Genomic DNA, 13,483 nt, shown 5'->3' on the forward strand with positions numbered 1-13,483 from the left:
AAGAGAAACTGGAAAGTGCCCATCGTATCTGGATTTAGAGATTCAATGCCCTAACATCAAGAGGACTTGCAAAGTTCATCTCCAAGAGTTATAAAGTAAACTTTGACAGCTGTAGATCAAGATTAAAGAATCAAGTAGTCAGTCAGCAAAAACAACGTGTAGAGAAACAGGATCAAGCCTTCGATGACGGATTCCCATAAATCAAAGTTAACTGGTACACAGCAGTGAGAAACAAATATCTGTCAGTCGTGAGACATCGAACTGTAAAGGTGACGCCACTTCCAATTCAAACAAATCCTTCCTTGATTTCTTCCTTTTATTCAAATAGCGTGAGGCATCTTTTTAACCAAATGACTGTGCCAAGAGTGATGAAATGATATCAGAGGAGAAAAGCCGCTTTTATACAAAGTAAGACTACACCAGCAGAGCCTTAACAGTCAAGTGCTCTCTTTTAGATTCACCTATAGTCAGTCCTAGGAAGAAAATATCCTAGAATTCTAGTCTGGGCCCCATGAAAGGAAACAAAGGGCACTTGACTTATGGGCATAGGGTGGGTTTGGTCCTGTGTGAGAGGACCCTGCAAGAAAGCTTGCTCTTAATAGGCAGCACTGAGAAGCCAACTAAGCGTAGAGCTTTAAATGCTTTTTCCCTTCCTTCCAGAAATCCTCTTGAAACAGAGAGATGTCAGATGCAGGCTTCAATCAAATCCATCTGAAGCTCTTCCATAGGAGCTTACACCCGGAGATTTTTTATTATTATTTATTTAACACTATCACCTTCATATTCTAAGCCAATATTTACAACAGCTTAAGTCTAGGCATAATTTAGCTTGAGGAGAATGAAACTTTGCTTGTGCTACCACCACTTAAAAGCTATACTCCTTCTGAATTATAAAGTCCTTATGGTTTTTTGAACAGTTAATATGCAAAGAGCACAAAAGCAAGCATCCTAAATAACAGTGTACAAATTCCTATTTTCCATGTTTTCCCTCATTTACATCTCATGCGTTTTTCTGAAGCAGACAGGAAATTTTGACTAACCTTGCTTTCATAGACTGATGACTGAAAAGTTGAAGTATTCAGAGCAGAGCTCCAGGATAATTTTGCATCTCCTATTGCCAAAGATACTTAAAAGGCAATATGTTCAACCCAGAAGATTTTGTTCTTGATTTGGAAAAAAAGAAAAATGGCCAATACCAGGTTGGGTTTCTTTTTATTGTTAAAAGATTAAAGCATAACATTTCACCAAATACAAGAAATTTAGGGGTTTTCTGACATTACAAACATCTGAATCATCAAGAGAAAGTGTTGAGCTATACATAGTCTGATGTTAATCCATCAATTTAATGTATATTAGTACATGCTTAAAACATGGCCAAAATACAGAATCACAAAATAAGTACCTTGATGCTTCTAAATCTGAGACAAGTAAGTCAGAATATCGAGTGTAATAAATTTCCAATGAATGACTATACACTCAATTACAACCTCAGGGCAGAATTATTCCAGAAGGATTGGTAGTTTCTCATGCCTGGCTCATTCACATTCAACTTGGTGAGAATTTTCATTTTGAGAATTTGATAAAAACATGTTGAAAAACACGACATTTAGCAAACGTGAAAAAACAAGTTCAGTCTTCACAGGAATATATGGATTGCTTGCCACTCCAGTCCTTAATTGCTCGTATGTTTTACAAATCTTTACAAAACTAATTTGTATCCATTTTGGTTTCAAAAACATAGTACATCTGAAAAATAAAATATGACTCTACTGATGGGTAATACAAAGACATGAACACGTATTTAAAATGACTTTCGTAAGTAAATCATTTCAGTAATACAGCTATAAGACAAGTTAAACATAGTACAGTAAACCATGCATCTTCTGACTTGTCAGATCAGCTAAACTACTCAGTTAACATACAGCAACACTTTTGAACACTTCTGTAAATTCAGCTTTTCTAGCACAAGGGAAAAAACAGATTAAATTTGTTCTTCAAGTGGTTCAAGGCTGTCCAAATGTTTTTTAGGTGTATCATCACTATGACGGCTTTGGCAATGGGTTAAATGTTTCTTAAAGCCTCGGGGAAAATTTGATTCAAAATTACAACGTGGACACTTCAACAAACTTTGACCATGAGCAGCAACATGGTTTTTAAGAAGAGACTCCAAGAGAAAAGCTTTGCCACATATTTTACATTTGTATGGGCTTTGAACATTATGCTTGTTAACTAAATGGTGCAAGACGGCACCTTTTTTCATTGCACGACAGCAACAAATTTTGCAATAATACTTTCCCTTGCCACGCTTCATGTATTTTGCTATTTCTTCCTCAGAGATGAAAGCCTCTTTCTCTTCAGTAAACTGCAGCACACACTGTGGCTGCATGGGAGTAGCTGCATCTATTTTGCTCTCTTTGCCATAATCAGATGACTCCATATCATACTGCTCTTGGTCACTGTTGGATTCTTGCTCCTTTATCTCCATCGAATCCATCTCTGTTTTTCCACACTCACTGCTATTTAGTTCAGAATCTGAGTTCTCCTGGTTCTCCTTCTTGGGCTTCTTTTTCGGGCATGAATACAACACGTCTTCTGGTGATTCTTTGGCTAATATTGATTGTTCGTCCTGTGAGAATAAATCATCCAGTGGTTTCTGATCATCTAAACTGTGAGAAAGAAAGTCACTCTCACCAGACTCACTAGGTGTCTGGGGCTCGGAGGAAAAACCTGGAGCAGACTTGTGAGGCTCGGAAAACAGGATGTTCTTCTGGATTTCAGAAGATACAGTAGTTTCGGCATGTCTCTGGACATCAGAGGATAAAGCAGCAGCAGGTTTCTGCATCTCAGAAAATACAGCATGCTTCTGAACATCAGGGGAAACAGCAGATTTCTGGGAGTCAGTAAAAAGAGCTTGTTTGGGGGTCTCGGGAGAAACAGGAGTAGGTTTCTGGGACTCGGTAAAGAGGCCGTGTTTCTGAATCTCAGGAGAAGCAGATTTCTGAGACTCTGAAAAGGAAGTAGGCTCTTGAACTTCCGAGGAAACAGGAGCAAGTTTCTGGGCTTCAGAAAATAGAGCGTGCTTCTGGACTTCAGAAGAAACAAGAGCTGATTTCTGGGCTTCAGAACATAGGGCATGTTTTTGGCCTTCAGTAGAAACAGCAGAAGTAGACACCTGATTCTGGGACTCAGAAAAGACACCACGTTTCTGGACATCAGTAGAAACAGTAGGATTAGATTTACGAGACTCTGGGAACAGAGCTCTTTTCCGAGGTTCAGGGAAATGAGCTCGTTTCTGAACCTCAGAGGAAGCAGCAGAGGTGGATTTCTGAGTTTCAGAAAAAAACATAGATTTCCGAGACTCAGAGAGTTTCCAAGATTCAGGAGATACCGAAGCACCAGGCTTACGGACCTCAGGAAAGAAAGAAGACTTCCAAGAGTCAGAGGAAACGGTGTGACTAGACTTTCGAAGCTCAGGAGAAACAGGGGGAGAATGCTTCCACGTGTCAGGGGACAGAACAGGTTTCCAGCCTTCAGGGTAAACAGATGAGATGGGCTTCCACGGCTCAGAAGAAACAAGAGTAGACTTCTGGGATTCAGAAAAGGACGTAGATTTCCACGAGTCAGAAACAAGCCTCCTAGGCTCTGGCGACACAACGGGGCCAGGCCTTCGGGACTCGGGGGCCGACCTCCGGGATTCTACGGACACCGACATGGCGGGCTTTGGAGCCCAGGGAGAAACCGCGGAAGACTTCTGCACCTCGTGAGGTGTAGATCTCCAGGGCTCAGGGGAAACAGTCGGACCCGGTCTCCATGACTCTGGCGAAACTGCAGGAGCGGGTCTCCGGGTTTCAGGAGAAGAAGCAGAAGCAGGCCTACGCATTTGAGAAGGATGACGCCGGGGCTCAGGAGACCCAGTCGGGGCATACCTTCGCGGTTCAGGGGATACTGCTGGAGTAGGTTTCTTTGGCTCTGGCGACACAGCTGGGGAGTATCTGCGGGGCTCCGGAGACACAGCGGGAGAATGGCGACGGGGCTCTGGTGATACAGCGGGGGAATGCCGACGGGGTTCTGGAGACATTGCTGGGGAATGCCGACGAGGCTCTGGAGACACGGCTGGGGAATGCCGACGGGGCTCTGGAGACACGGCTGGGGCTGGCTTCTGTGGGTCAGGGGACACAGCAGGAGATGGCTTCTGCGGGTCAGGGGACACAGCAGGAGATGGCTTCTGCGGGTCAGGGGACACAGCAGGAGACGGCTTCTCCGAGTCTGGGGATACAGCTGAGGCTAACTTCTCTGGATCTGGAGATGTGGCCTGGGCTGACTTTTCTGGATCTGGGGACGTGGCCTGGGCTGACTTCTCTAGCTCTGAGGAAGTCGCCTGAGCCGACTTCTGGGGCTCTGGGGACACTGATGATTTCTGAAGCTTGGGGGAAACAACAGGTTCAGATTTGGGGAGTTCAGGAGAAAGGGCAGGTTTGCGCGACTCAGGGGAAAGGGTAGGTTTCTGTGGCTCTGACGTGACACCTTTTTTGGAGGAATCTGAATCTCCTTCTACCTGTTCTTTCCGCTCCTCATTCCACTTCTCAGGTGCTGCATGTTGTGCTGTGATGTGGTAATACACATTGCAATACATCTTGCTGGTAAAGAAACATTTGTGGCAGTGAAACAGTTTTGCACTTTTTTGATAAAATATAAGTTTACCCAAACCAGCAGCATCCATTTCATCACAATACTCCGGGTGTATGGTACCCATATGAATTTGTATGTTTTCATAGTCCGTTCCTCTGAAGCTGCAGTGATCACACTCTAAGCGCTCTGTGGTTTTACGTAGTATCTGCAACATGTCCATTTTTCTACGGTCAGTAACAGTTTTCACAGCACTGCACCTTTTAAAGAGCAAGCTTCAGTTCCTGCAATAAAGGAAAAAAAAAAAAATCTGTATAGTTAGCTGTCAATGTTAATTTCAACTCTTTGTCATTCCTAAATAACCACATGTGCTTTTTTCCCCCCTTCATTTTAGAAAGCATATCTTCTGCACAGGTACTAACTACTTCATAAAGAAATCCAAATATAGGTCTCTCCAGTTTCTGCAAATCATTTTACATCAGTAGAACTTGAAAAACAAAGCTTATATTTAACAAGAGGTCTTCCTATCTATGTAAAAAAATCTGCAAGCAAATGATAAAAAAGAACCCAGCTGATGAAGAGCTAAGTTTATGTTTCATTTGATAAATGTGACTTCTTTCTCAGTTGTCTTTTCTTCCCAGATTTGAAGTGTTTTTATTTACATTACACATGTAAACCGAAAACAAAAAGTACTTTGAAACAGTGCCACTGAGATAAAGTCATTTCAAAACTGCATCTTCATCCTAAAATTTTAAAACAAATTAGCTGGTTTTTACAAAGACAGAAAAAATTCAAGAAGAAAACAGCAGCCTAAAGCCTAGGCTCTGTTTTTGTCTGTTAAACACTGTTTTCCTTTCACCAACTACATGAAAAACAAAAGCTGCTGTTCATAAAGACTTTATCCATTATGAAAAGAATTTTTCCCATTCCATTATTTCATCTGCTGCCCTAATAACAACAAAAATACTACTTAAAAAAAACAGCAGTGACTTTTTTCCAGTTGGTGTAGTTGACAGCCCTCTGTATTCAAAACATTGTTTGCCTCACCCCAAAGAGAAAGATGGAAATTTCTCAAAATTACTGGTTTTGTAAGACCCTAAAAACCAAAAAAACACCAACAAAAAACACCCAATAAACAAACAAAAAAAAGACACAGCACAGAAATGCAGCATCTGAAATGCAAACAATTTTTAATGATTTGGCTAGATTCCACTATTTCCAACAGAATTTGCCCGGATTAGCTACTACAGTAAGCAGAAAACCAATTCTAACCATATTCTGTAAGTCATTTTCACGTAAATGTAGGAGGTATCTTTATGGTGAAAAGGAATATTTGGACATTTATGTGAAATGCACAGGCTTTTTTCTTGTAGGTTCAAATTAAACAGATGTTACATGATTATCATGCTAAGCTATCAACCTAATTTTGGGGGTCTTGTAAGACACACTGTTTCAAAACAAAGTTTTTGTGTCATTTTAACATTAATTTTCCTGTCTAAATATATATATTAGATTAACAAGGAATCTAAAAATATGCATCCAAAGCAAGTTTTCTTAATTTATTCCTAACGCATTTTTACCCTGGTTTCTTATGGAAATGAGGCTTACACAAACACACTGCCCTGCAGTCAATGCCAATCAAACAGGACAAAGCAATCCAGTCTCATTTTAAATTTCTACAAGTTTAATGAAAATCAGGAACTGAGTAGAGAATGAAAGAAATGCCTCCACTGAGGCTAAGGCTGAATATTTCACTTAACAGTTACTGGCTCTGTTTAGCCTGTAATCAGTACATAAGTGGTCAGTATGCAAATAGTCTTAAAACCTGCAGAACAAGCAGTGTCTGATTCAGCTTGTAATTAGGAAAAAAGAGAAGGAATTAAAAATACTACAGTGGTGAGCTGCTTTGGATTTGGGGCAGAGACAGAATGAAAGTAAATTAGCAGTGCTGCTAAAGGATGACACGGATACAGGAAAAAAAAAACAGGAAAGAGGGATTGGCTGAAGAGCAGAGGGCACAAATCCCCAAGAAATAAAGGTTCACTAGCTCATGAACAGTTGCTCATGGAACAACTTCTTTGCACACACTTTGCACACATCTATGCGTATGCACTTCACATCAAGTCACAGGAATAGGTAGATTTCCAATTGGGAAGCATGGCACGACCACGGACAGAGCTTGAAGAGGAATCCTGCTTTACATCCATGAGACAAACGAACAGCATCCAACCACAGGCTAGCTACACAGGAGAAGCAATTGCACTGCTCTACAAATACTGAAGTGGAAAGTCCTTTTGGGTATAAACTGCAGTTTTCCAGCACTATTAGCAGCCACACAAAAGACATCCCAAAACACAGACCACGCCACATTCGGTGTTGACCACAAAACACTTCCCAACATCTTATAACAAACTTTATATTCCTGTAAAAGATCAAAACAAAACACAAAGATAATAGTAGTGCTCAGTGGTCCATACCTCTGCAGTAACAAGCAACTTGTTAACTGAAAAACCCCAAAGCAAGCCATGTCTTAACACTCCAAAAGACCTAAGTGTCTTCAGGAATTAATTAGGGTTTATTTTTTGGTTGGGGGATTTGGGGTGATAGGAGGGAAGGAAGATTTCAATTTGAAAACCAAAAATTCTGACTTTATCATACAAGCTAAAGGAAAATAATTTTTTTTAACCAAATCACAGCAGAACTTAATTAGGACAATAAGGACATACTGCACTAATCCCATTTCCAGAACTGAAAGGGAATTTGTCACTTCCAAAATAGGTGGCAATCCTGAATTGTCCATTTTCTTTTCTCTAGAAAAATCAAAAAAGGCCTTTCCAAACTGAATTTATCATACCTTACAAGAAAGTTTACCAGACAATCTCTTCTACCCTCCTCATAATTTCCCTCCTCCTTACCCATCGCCTAACTATTGCTCTTTCTGGAGTTTTCTGTTATTCACTCCTCTGAACTACACTTCACCCCACCTCCCATCCTCTCCTTTTATTCAGTCCTATCTTACTTTACAATGGAAATTTCCACTTTCTTTCCAAATGCAACAGTGAGAAAAGGTCCCTGGCTCCCTTCCACAAATTGTCCGAGTTGCTGCTAAGCTTTTTTGACCAGGAGGTTATTCTGGAACTGGAGAAGTTACAGGAACTTCCTCATTTTCACCTCCAGACATTTAAAGGTTGACATTCAAGCCTTTGGCATTAAGAAATAACATGAAAGAGTTGGTGGTACTTTCTCTCACACTGCCATCACTCACGATTTTTAATTTTATAACTTCAGTACACTGTAGCTGGCAGTCACCGAAGAAACTTCTGCTGAATTCTCTACTTAATTGAGGCATGCTACTGATCAAGACAACTCTTTGGTATGGCAGCACCTTAGGCTGTGATGCCACGGAATAGTAAATCTAGTTTTATAACAGTGACTGTGAGACCAGTAACAAACTTGAACAGGGCTGAGCCACTATTAACTCATGCTGTCGATTTCAATTTCTTGAAACACTTCTGAAGGAGTGAAGTCCGAAATGTCGCTGGTTCACTTAGCACACATCTGAGTAGCTAGTCTGTAAGATTCTCCTGTCAATCCCTCCTGATCCCTTCTCACTGTGAGCTCAAATGCCACTGTCTCTACATAGCTCTGATTACTGCCCTCCTCTGTACTCAGGTTTGTCACACAGAGAACTGTCTGCTTCACGTTTCTCTCTGCTGTCAGCTCCTGCATCAGAACTTGTTTTGCGCCGGATCCTGCCTTGCCTAGTTGGGTCAAAGTTTGAGGAACAGCATGCCACTGTTTTCTTAACAGCCCCATGCCAGCAGAGCCAGCCAGGCTAGAAACCATATGCTCAATAACCAGGTCCCCACAGCTTTGGACCTACATGAACGGTGATGTTAACTGTGCTCAGTGGCATCTTTTTGGCAACACTAAAAAAGATGGACCACGCTCCCTCTGCGTAAATGCTTTATTACAGACATCAAAGGGACCTAGCTCCGCACTGCTCCAACTCAAACCCATAAAAAGGGTAAGGAAAATAACTGGTGCTATCGAACTGGCAGGGTGCCCCACGTGCACTGCAGAGAACTTGACCGAATACTAAAACCAAACACAGTTTCAGTTGTCTGAAGCCCTTCGAGGGAAGCTATGAATTTCAGGATGAATTTCAAGTTGTCAAGAGACAGGTCCCCCATGAAACACAGCAGAAGGGAGATGGCCACTAGAATATCTCTCAAGCCTGCTGAAGACTCCTAGGAGACACAAACAAGCTGCCACCCATCCAAGTACAGATAACTGCTGTGCAGGCCCCAGGCCACTTTGTTTTGTTGAACACTCTGTCAGGCCCTACCTGTTTTGTAAAAAGGACACTTCAGCATTGCCCCTACTAAAACTCACAGCTACAGGGCATGCCACGCCAGAGTGGCTATAGCTGAGGCTGTGCTGCATGCCACTTTAAGACTACAAAGCGCACCACATTCCTTAATCACTATTTCTGCATCCCCTCCTACTTTTCTCACTTTTCATGGCTGCAACACTGAGGAAGCAAATACAGACACAGCCAAACAGAACTAATTATCTGTCCTGAGAACACATTACAACTGAAGCAGAAGCCTGAAGCTCAGCACTTACGCTTGTCCTGTGTCCACACCCTGTCTCCATTTCAAGACGAAATACTACGATTCAACTAAGATTCTGGAGTTTGCAATACTAAACTTCAGCTTAAGGCAGCCAAGACGTGTTCAGAGTCTTCCTGAAGCATGAAGATTTCCACTGAAATCCACCTGAACACGTAAGTGCTTCTGTCTACAAGCTCACTACATCCGCAGATATCAAGCACAGTAACAGCATCAGCACCGACTCAGCTCTTAGCTTGACTAGAGGTTTTTGCTGACCTGAAGTGACACAGATCAATGTCCATCACTCAGGTTAAAAGCTGCTTGAAGAGACCCAGAGATCTCAGGAGTGGGACCACCAGTCTCTACCGCTGCTCCATCAGCCACCTCTCCCCATCCCCCTTCTTTCACACATGTCTAGAACCGACACACAGAGGCTCCTACCACCGGCTCTCTCCTCTCTCCACGGAGATGCTGAAGATCCTTACACCAGTTCCTGTCCCCTCCACTGCAGTTCTGGCCATAATCTCCTTCACCACAGGACGAAGAGAAAAACAGCAGGGGAAAAGGATCGGTAACGAGGACCCATATCTACCTGAGAAAAGAACAACCATCCCTACTTTTCTTGCTTGGTTCTCAGCATCCAAGAGGCCAAAGTCATGATTTGGTAGAAAGAAAAAGTACCCAAGAAGTCAGAGGCAATGAGATAACTGCAAATTCTGAAGTTGGCTTCGTATATTGCAGGGCAACCACAAAGTGCAGTCAAACAGCATCAGCAATCTCTGCTGATCTCATGTTAGACTGAGCAATAGGAGTAGCCTAAGCTACTGCACAGACCAGACAGACATCCTGGTATCTTCCCGGCCACTTCAGAGCCAGTTCCTGGATTCGGCATCCCATCATCCATGAGGATCCCACTAAAGATTAAGCCATACTTCCTACAGCCTCTCAAAAACCTCCCAGGAGTAGAAGAGAAATGTGCAGGAGATACTGTATATGAGAAAGAATCCACCCGGGGATGGCACAGCACTGACTCTGGCAGCTAACGAGATGTCTCCACTTCTCAACTCCATTCCAATTTCATAGCTACGTATCTACTAATCATTTCAGGTTAGTTTTAATAAACACCTTCTACGTTAAGTGTTGCAACATTTAATATATCCCTGCATTTTATCTCCACAGAGGATAAGCTGTGACTGTCATGAGGCAGTGCCAGAGGGAAGCAACGAAGGGCTCAAAGCTAAGGATCTACACTGCCTGTGAGCACAGAAAATTACAGGTTGCTTTTAATATGACATGCAGAATTTCAGAACACAGCAACAAGTAGTCTGTCATATCATTCTTCAAACTCAGACTGTCCCGGTTCTCACTGGCAGAAGGCTCTATACCTCTTTTCCTCTCAATAAAGAATCGATCCTGCTGAGACACAAGCAGATAACGAGGATATGCAACACATATCAATGATGCCAGCACGGCTGGGAAAGCCCTCAAGAAGAAAGTCCTCTATTTTCTGTGATCCCCGACATCCACATTGGATTCCCCACATATAATGTGAGCTAAGACTTAAAAATGGTGCTGTCATCCATGCAACCTTGAAATGCCAGGCAACACACCAGCGGGAAGCAGAGGTGTCCAATGACCTCCTACTCAACTTCACACCACCGTTCTATCTATCATTATGTTCATCAAGCAAAGGACAAAGTCAGCCCGTACTTGTATGACTGCTCACCATCCTGTGATAATCCTCCAGCCCCTACAGAGCCCCACACTTCACAAATCTCCTCTGATAAGCACAGTCACTGTTCAGGAAGGATGGCTGTTCATTTTCACCAGCCTTGGAAGTTTCTTGCAGGCAAACAGTTTGGCCATTTCCTCTACCAGTGAAGAGGGCCAATGGTAAAGTTTGTTCCCAGCACAAGCAAGCTGGATACAGCTGCATCATTGCCTCTACTAGCAGGAGAAGATCCAGACTACTGCTGTGTTTAAGCAAAAGGAAAAATGACGTGTTCTTGCAGTGCCAAAAAGTAAATGGCAGTCTGGTGGCAACACGACGCTTCTCTTGAAGCTACATCCCTGTGTTGTGACTGTCAAAAGAAACAGAAGCTTAGCTCCCGGAGGAAGCTGCAGACAAACGTCCCCACAGCATGGCAGAGGAGGCACTTCACAACGCAAACGGCCAGCCAGGGCGTCAGTTCCAACGCAGCGTCAATCAGACAGGCAGCGCTATGCTCCGCTAATCCGGCAGCGCACACGGGAACCTGACCGCGTCCTCACAACCAAACTCGCAGCTACCAGCCCATCTACACCGGCTAAGTTCCATCAGCCACAATGGCTGACCCGCATCTTTAAAGTTACACACCGAAAAAAGGCACAAACACCCCGACCTGACCGGCCACTGAAACGGTGAGATACGCTGCGAGAGCACATGGGACATCAGGTTCAGGCAGGAAACGGCTGGATTATGCGGTCCCATGCTTCCAGGAAAGTTTCGAGTCAGGGGAAAGTGGCAAAGTGACAATACCTGATGCACATGCAGGTGACACGAAGGGGACAGAACTGAAGCTGTTTTGCAAGATTTGCACCTTTGCTAAGGGAACGGCAAGTCTACACACCAACATTAGCTCTTAATGCAAGATCTAAAACCAGTCTAAACATACCTGTGACAGAGTCGGGGTAGGAAAAATTAATTCCATGTACTTCTAATAGGGCTTCTTAACTCCAAATTCACAATTCCACATGGATAGCTTCCAAAAGCGGCCCCAGAAACCTTATTTCTGCAGCGCTGACCCTCAGCTAATGACGCGCCACTGGACCCACCGGAGCACACAATCTAGTCAGGAACCGTGAACCGAGGTTGCGAATCTTGGTGACGACAGGCAAAGAATTCCACGTACGTTACCCTGAAAGCAAACGCGGTTTAAGGGGAGCTTGCAGAAGAGAAAAATGAAATCCAAAGCCTCTATATTCCTAACTTATAAACCACCCGGTAGAAGCCAAGCTCCCAGTTACCTCTCTTACTTCCAAGAGTGCTGAATTGTTACCAACTAACGCAGCCCCCCCCACCCCGCGCAGCCAAGCATCGGCTCCTCCCGACACCTGCACCAGCTACTGCAGGCTGCTGCTCCCCCCGCCCGCCTCCGGGCTGCAAAAAGCGGGTGCAGCTGACACCAACGAGCCTCCTCCGGTTCCGCCGTCGGCGCCGAGACGCCGCCAACAGCCCACCCGCTGCCCCCGCCCCGACCGACGGCGGGATGCGACCCAGCGACACGCTCGGAGCCTGGGCTCGCCGCCCTCGCGGTCCCTCCCGCCACGCGTGAAGGGGGCAGCCCCCGGGCACCCGCCCCCTGCGAAACTCGCCTTCCCGAGGCAGCGTTTGGCTGCCGGGAGAGCAGAACCACCTGCTCCGGGCTCTGCCGCCCGCCGCTTTCACTTTCCTTCGGGGAGGGGGTGCCTGCGGACCGGCCTTTCCCAGGGCAGCCGGCTTCGCCCCCGGCCCGCTCCCCGCCCGGGGCCGGGGTCCCCGCCGCCCGCCCATTCATTCCCGCCCCGCCGGCGGTGCCCCCCCGCCGCCTCCCCTCCCGCCCTCCCCAGGCGCCGCGCCGCCACTTACGCCCCGCCGGTTTTGTTCCCCGGCGCCGGCACCGACCGCCGCCCGCCTGCGCGACGCCCCCCCGCCCCGCCCCGCCCCCGGCCGCCCGCTTCCCCGGCGCGGCGCGGCGGCGGGGGCCGGACGAGGGGAAGGCCCAGGCCCGGTGCCCAGGGGGAGGGGAGCGGGCCGGGCCCCGGCCGGCCGCTCCGTGCGTGCGGGGGGGGCGGTGAGGGGGACCCCCCGCCGCACTCACCCTTGAGGCACCTCCCGGGCGGCGGCGGCGGGGCGCCGGGCGGGGGGAGGGGCTGGGCGCACCCCCGCCAACGGCGGTGACGGCAGCAGGGCCGGGCCGGCGGCGCTCGCGGGCTCGGGCCGCGCGAGGGGCGGGGAGGAGGGGGCGGGGAGGGGGAAGGGGGAAAGGGGGAGGGGGGAGGGGGGGGCTCCGGGAGGAGGCGCGCGGCCGAATGGCGGCCACTTTATCGCTCCCCCGGGCCCGCCCGCCGCCCAACCGGAAGCGCCGGCGCTGGGCGCAGCCCCGCCCCCGCCCCGCCCTCCCCTGGCCGTGCCGAGGCGGGGGGGGGGGGGGCGCGTCGGAGGGCCGCGCGCGGGCCCAGTCACGTGCGCTGCCGTGGCGGCGGCGCGGCGGGGAGCGGCG

At 46.5% G+C, this 13,483-nt stretch overlaps 1 protein-coding gene across 4 annotated transcripts; it reads right to left on the reverse strand.

Moving 5' to 3' along the window:
- Window positions 1–1,195: 1,195 nt before the first annotated feature.
- Window positions 1,196–13,231, reverse strand: CHAMP1 (chromosome alignment maintaining phosphoprotein 1). 4 transcript variants are annotated; one of them, XM_087759005.1, is made up of 3 exons: window positions 13,082–13,231; window positions 11,897–12,139; window positions 1,196–4,910 (listed from the first exon to the last, which is right to left on the reverse strand). In XM_087759005.1, exon 3 carries the CDS (start codon window positions 4,847–4,849, stop codon window positions 1,982–1,984), a length of 2,868 nt encoding a protein of 955 aa, XP_087615131.1. In that variant the 5' UTR covers window positions 4,850–4,910; window positions 11,897–12,139; window positions 13,082–13,231; the 3' UTR covers window positions 1,196–1,981. The 4 variants fall into 4 exon arrangements, with proteins under 4 accessions (XP_087615131.1, XP_087615132.1, XP_087615133.1 ...); XM_087759006.1 differs by lacking the exon at window positions 13,082–13,231 and adding an exon at window positions 12,850–13,053; XM_087759007.1 differs by lacking the exon at window positions 13,082–13,231 and adding an exon at window positions 12,638–12,654.
- Window positions 13,232–13,483: the final 252 nt, after the last annotated feature.

The sequence above is a fragment of the Nipponia nippon genome, unplaced genomic scaffold (assembly GCF_047370975.1).
Source record: "Nipponia nippon isolate SJK-2023a ecotype South Korea unplaced genomic scaffold, ASM4737097v1 scaffold_2, whole genome shotgun sequence".
Classification (NCBI taxonomy): Eukaryota; Metazoa; Chordata; class Aves; order Pelecaniformes; family Threskiornithidae; genus Nipponia; species Nipponia nippon.

Bases quoted from the DNA above. Each gene is read 5' to 3' on its own strand.
- CHAMP1 (XM_087759005.1), bottom strand. From the start codon at position 4,849: ATGGACATGTTGCAGATACTACGTAAAACCACAGAGCGCTTAGAGTGT.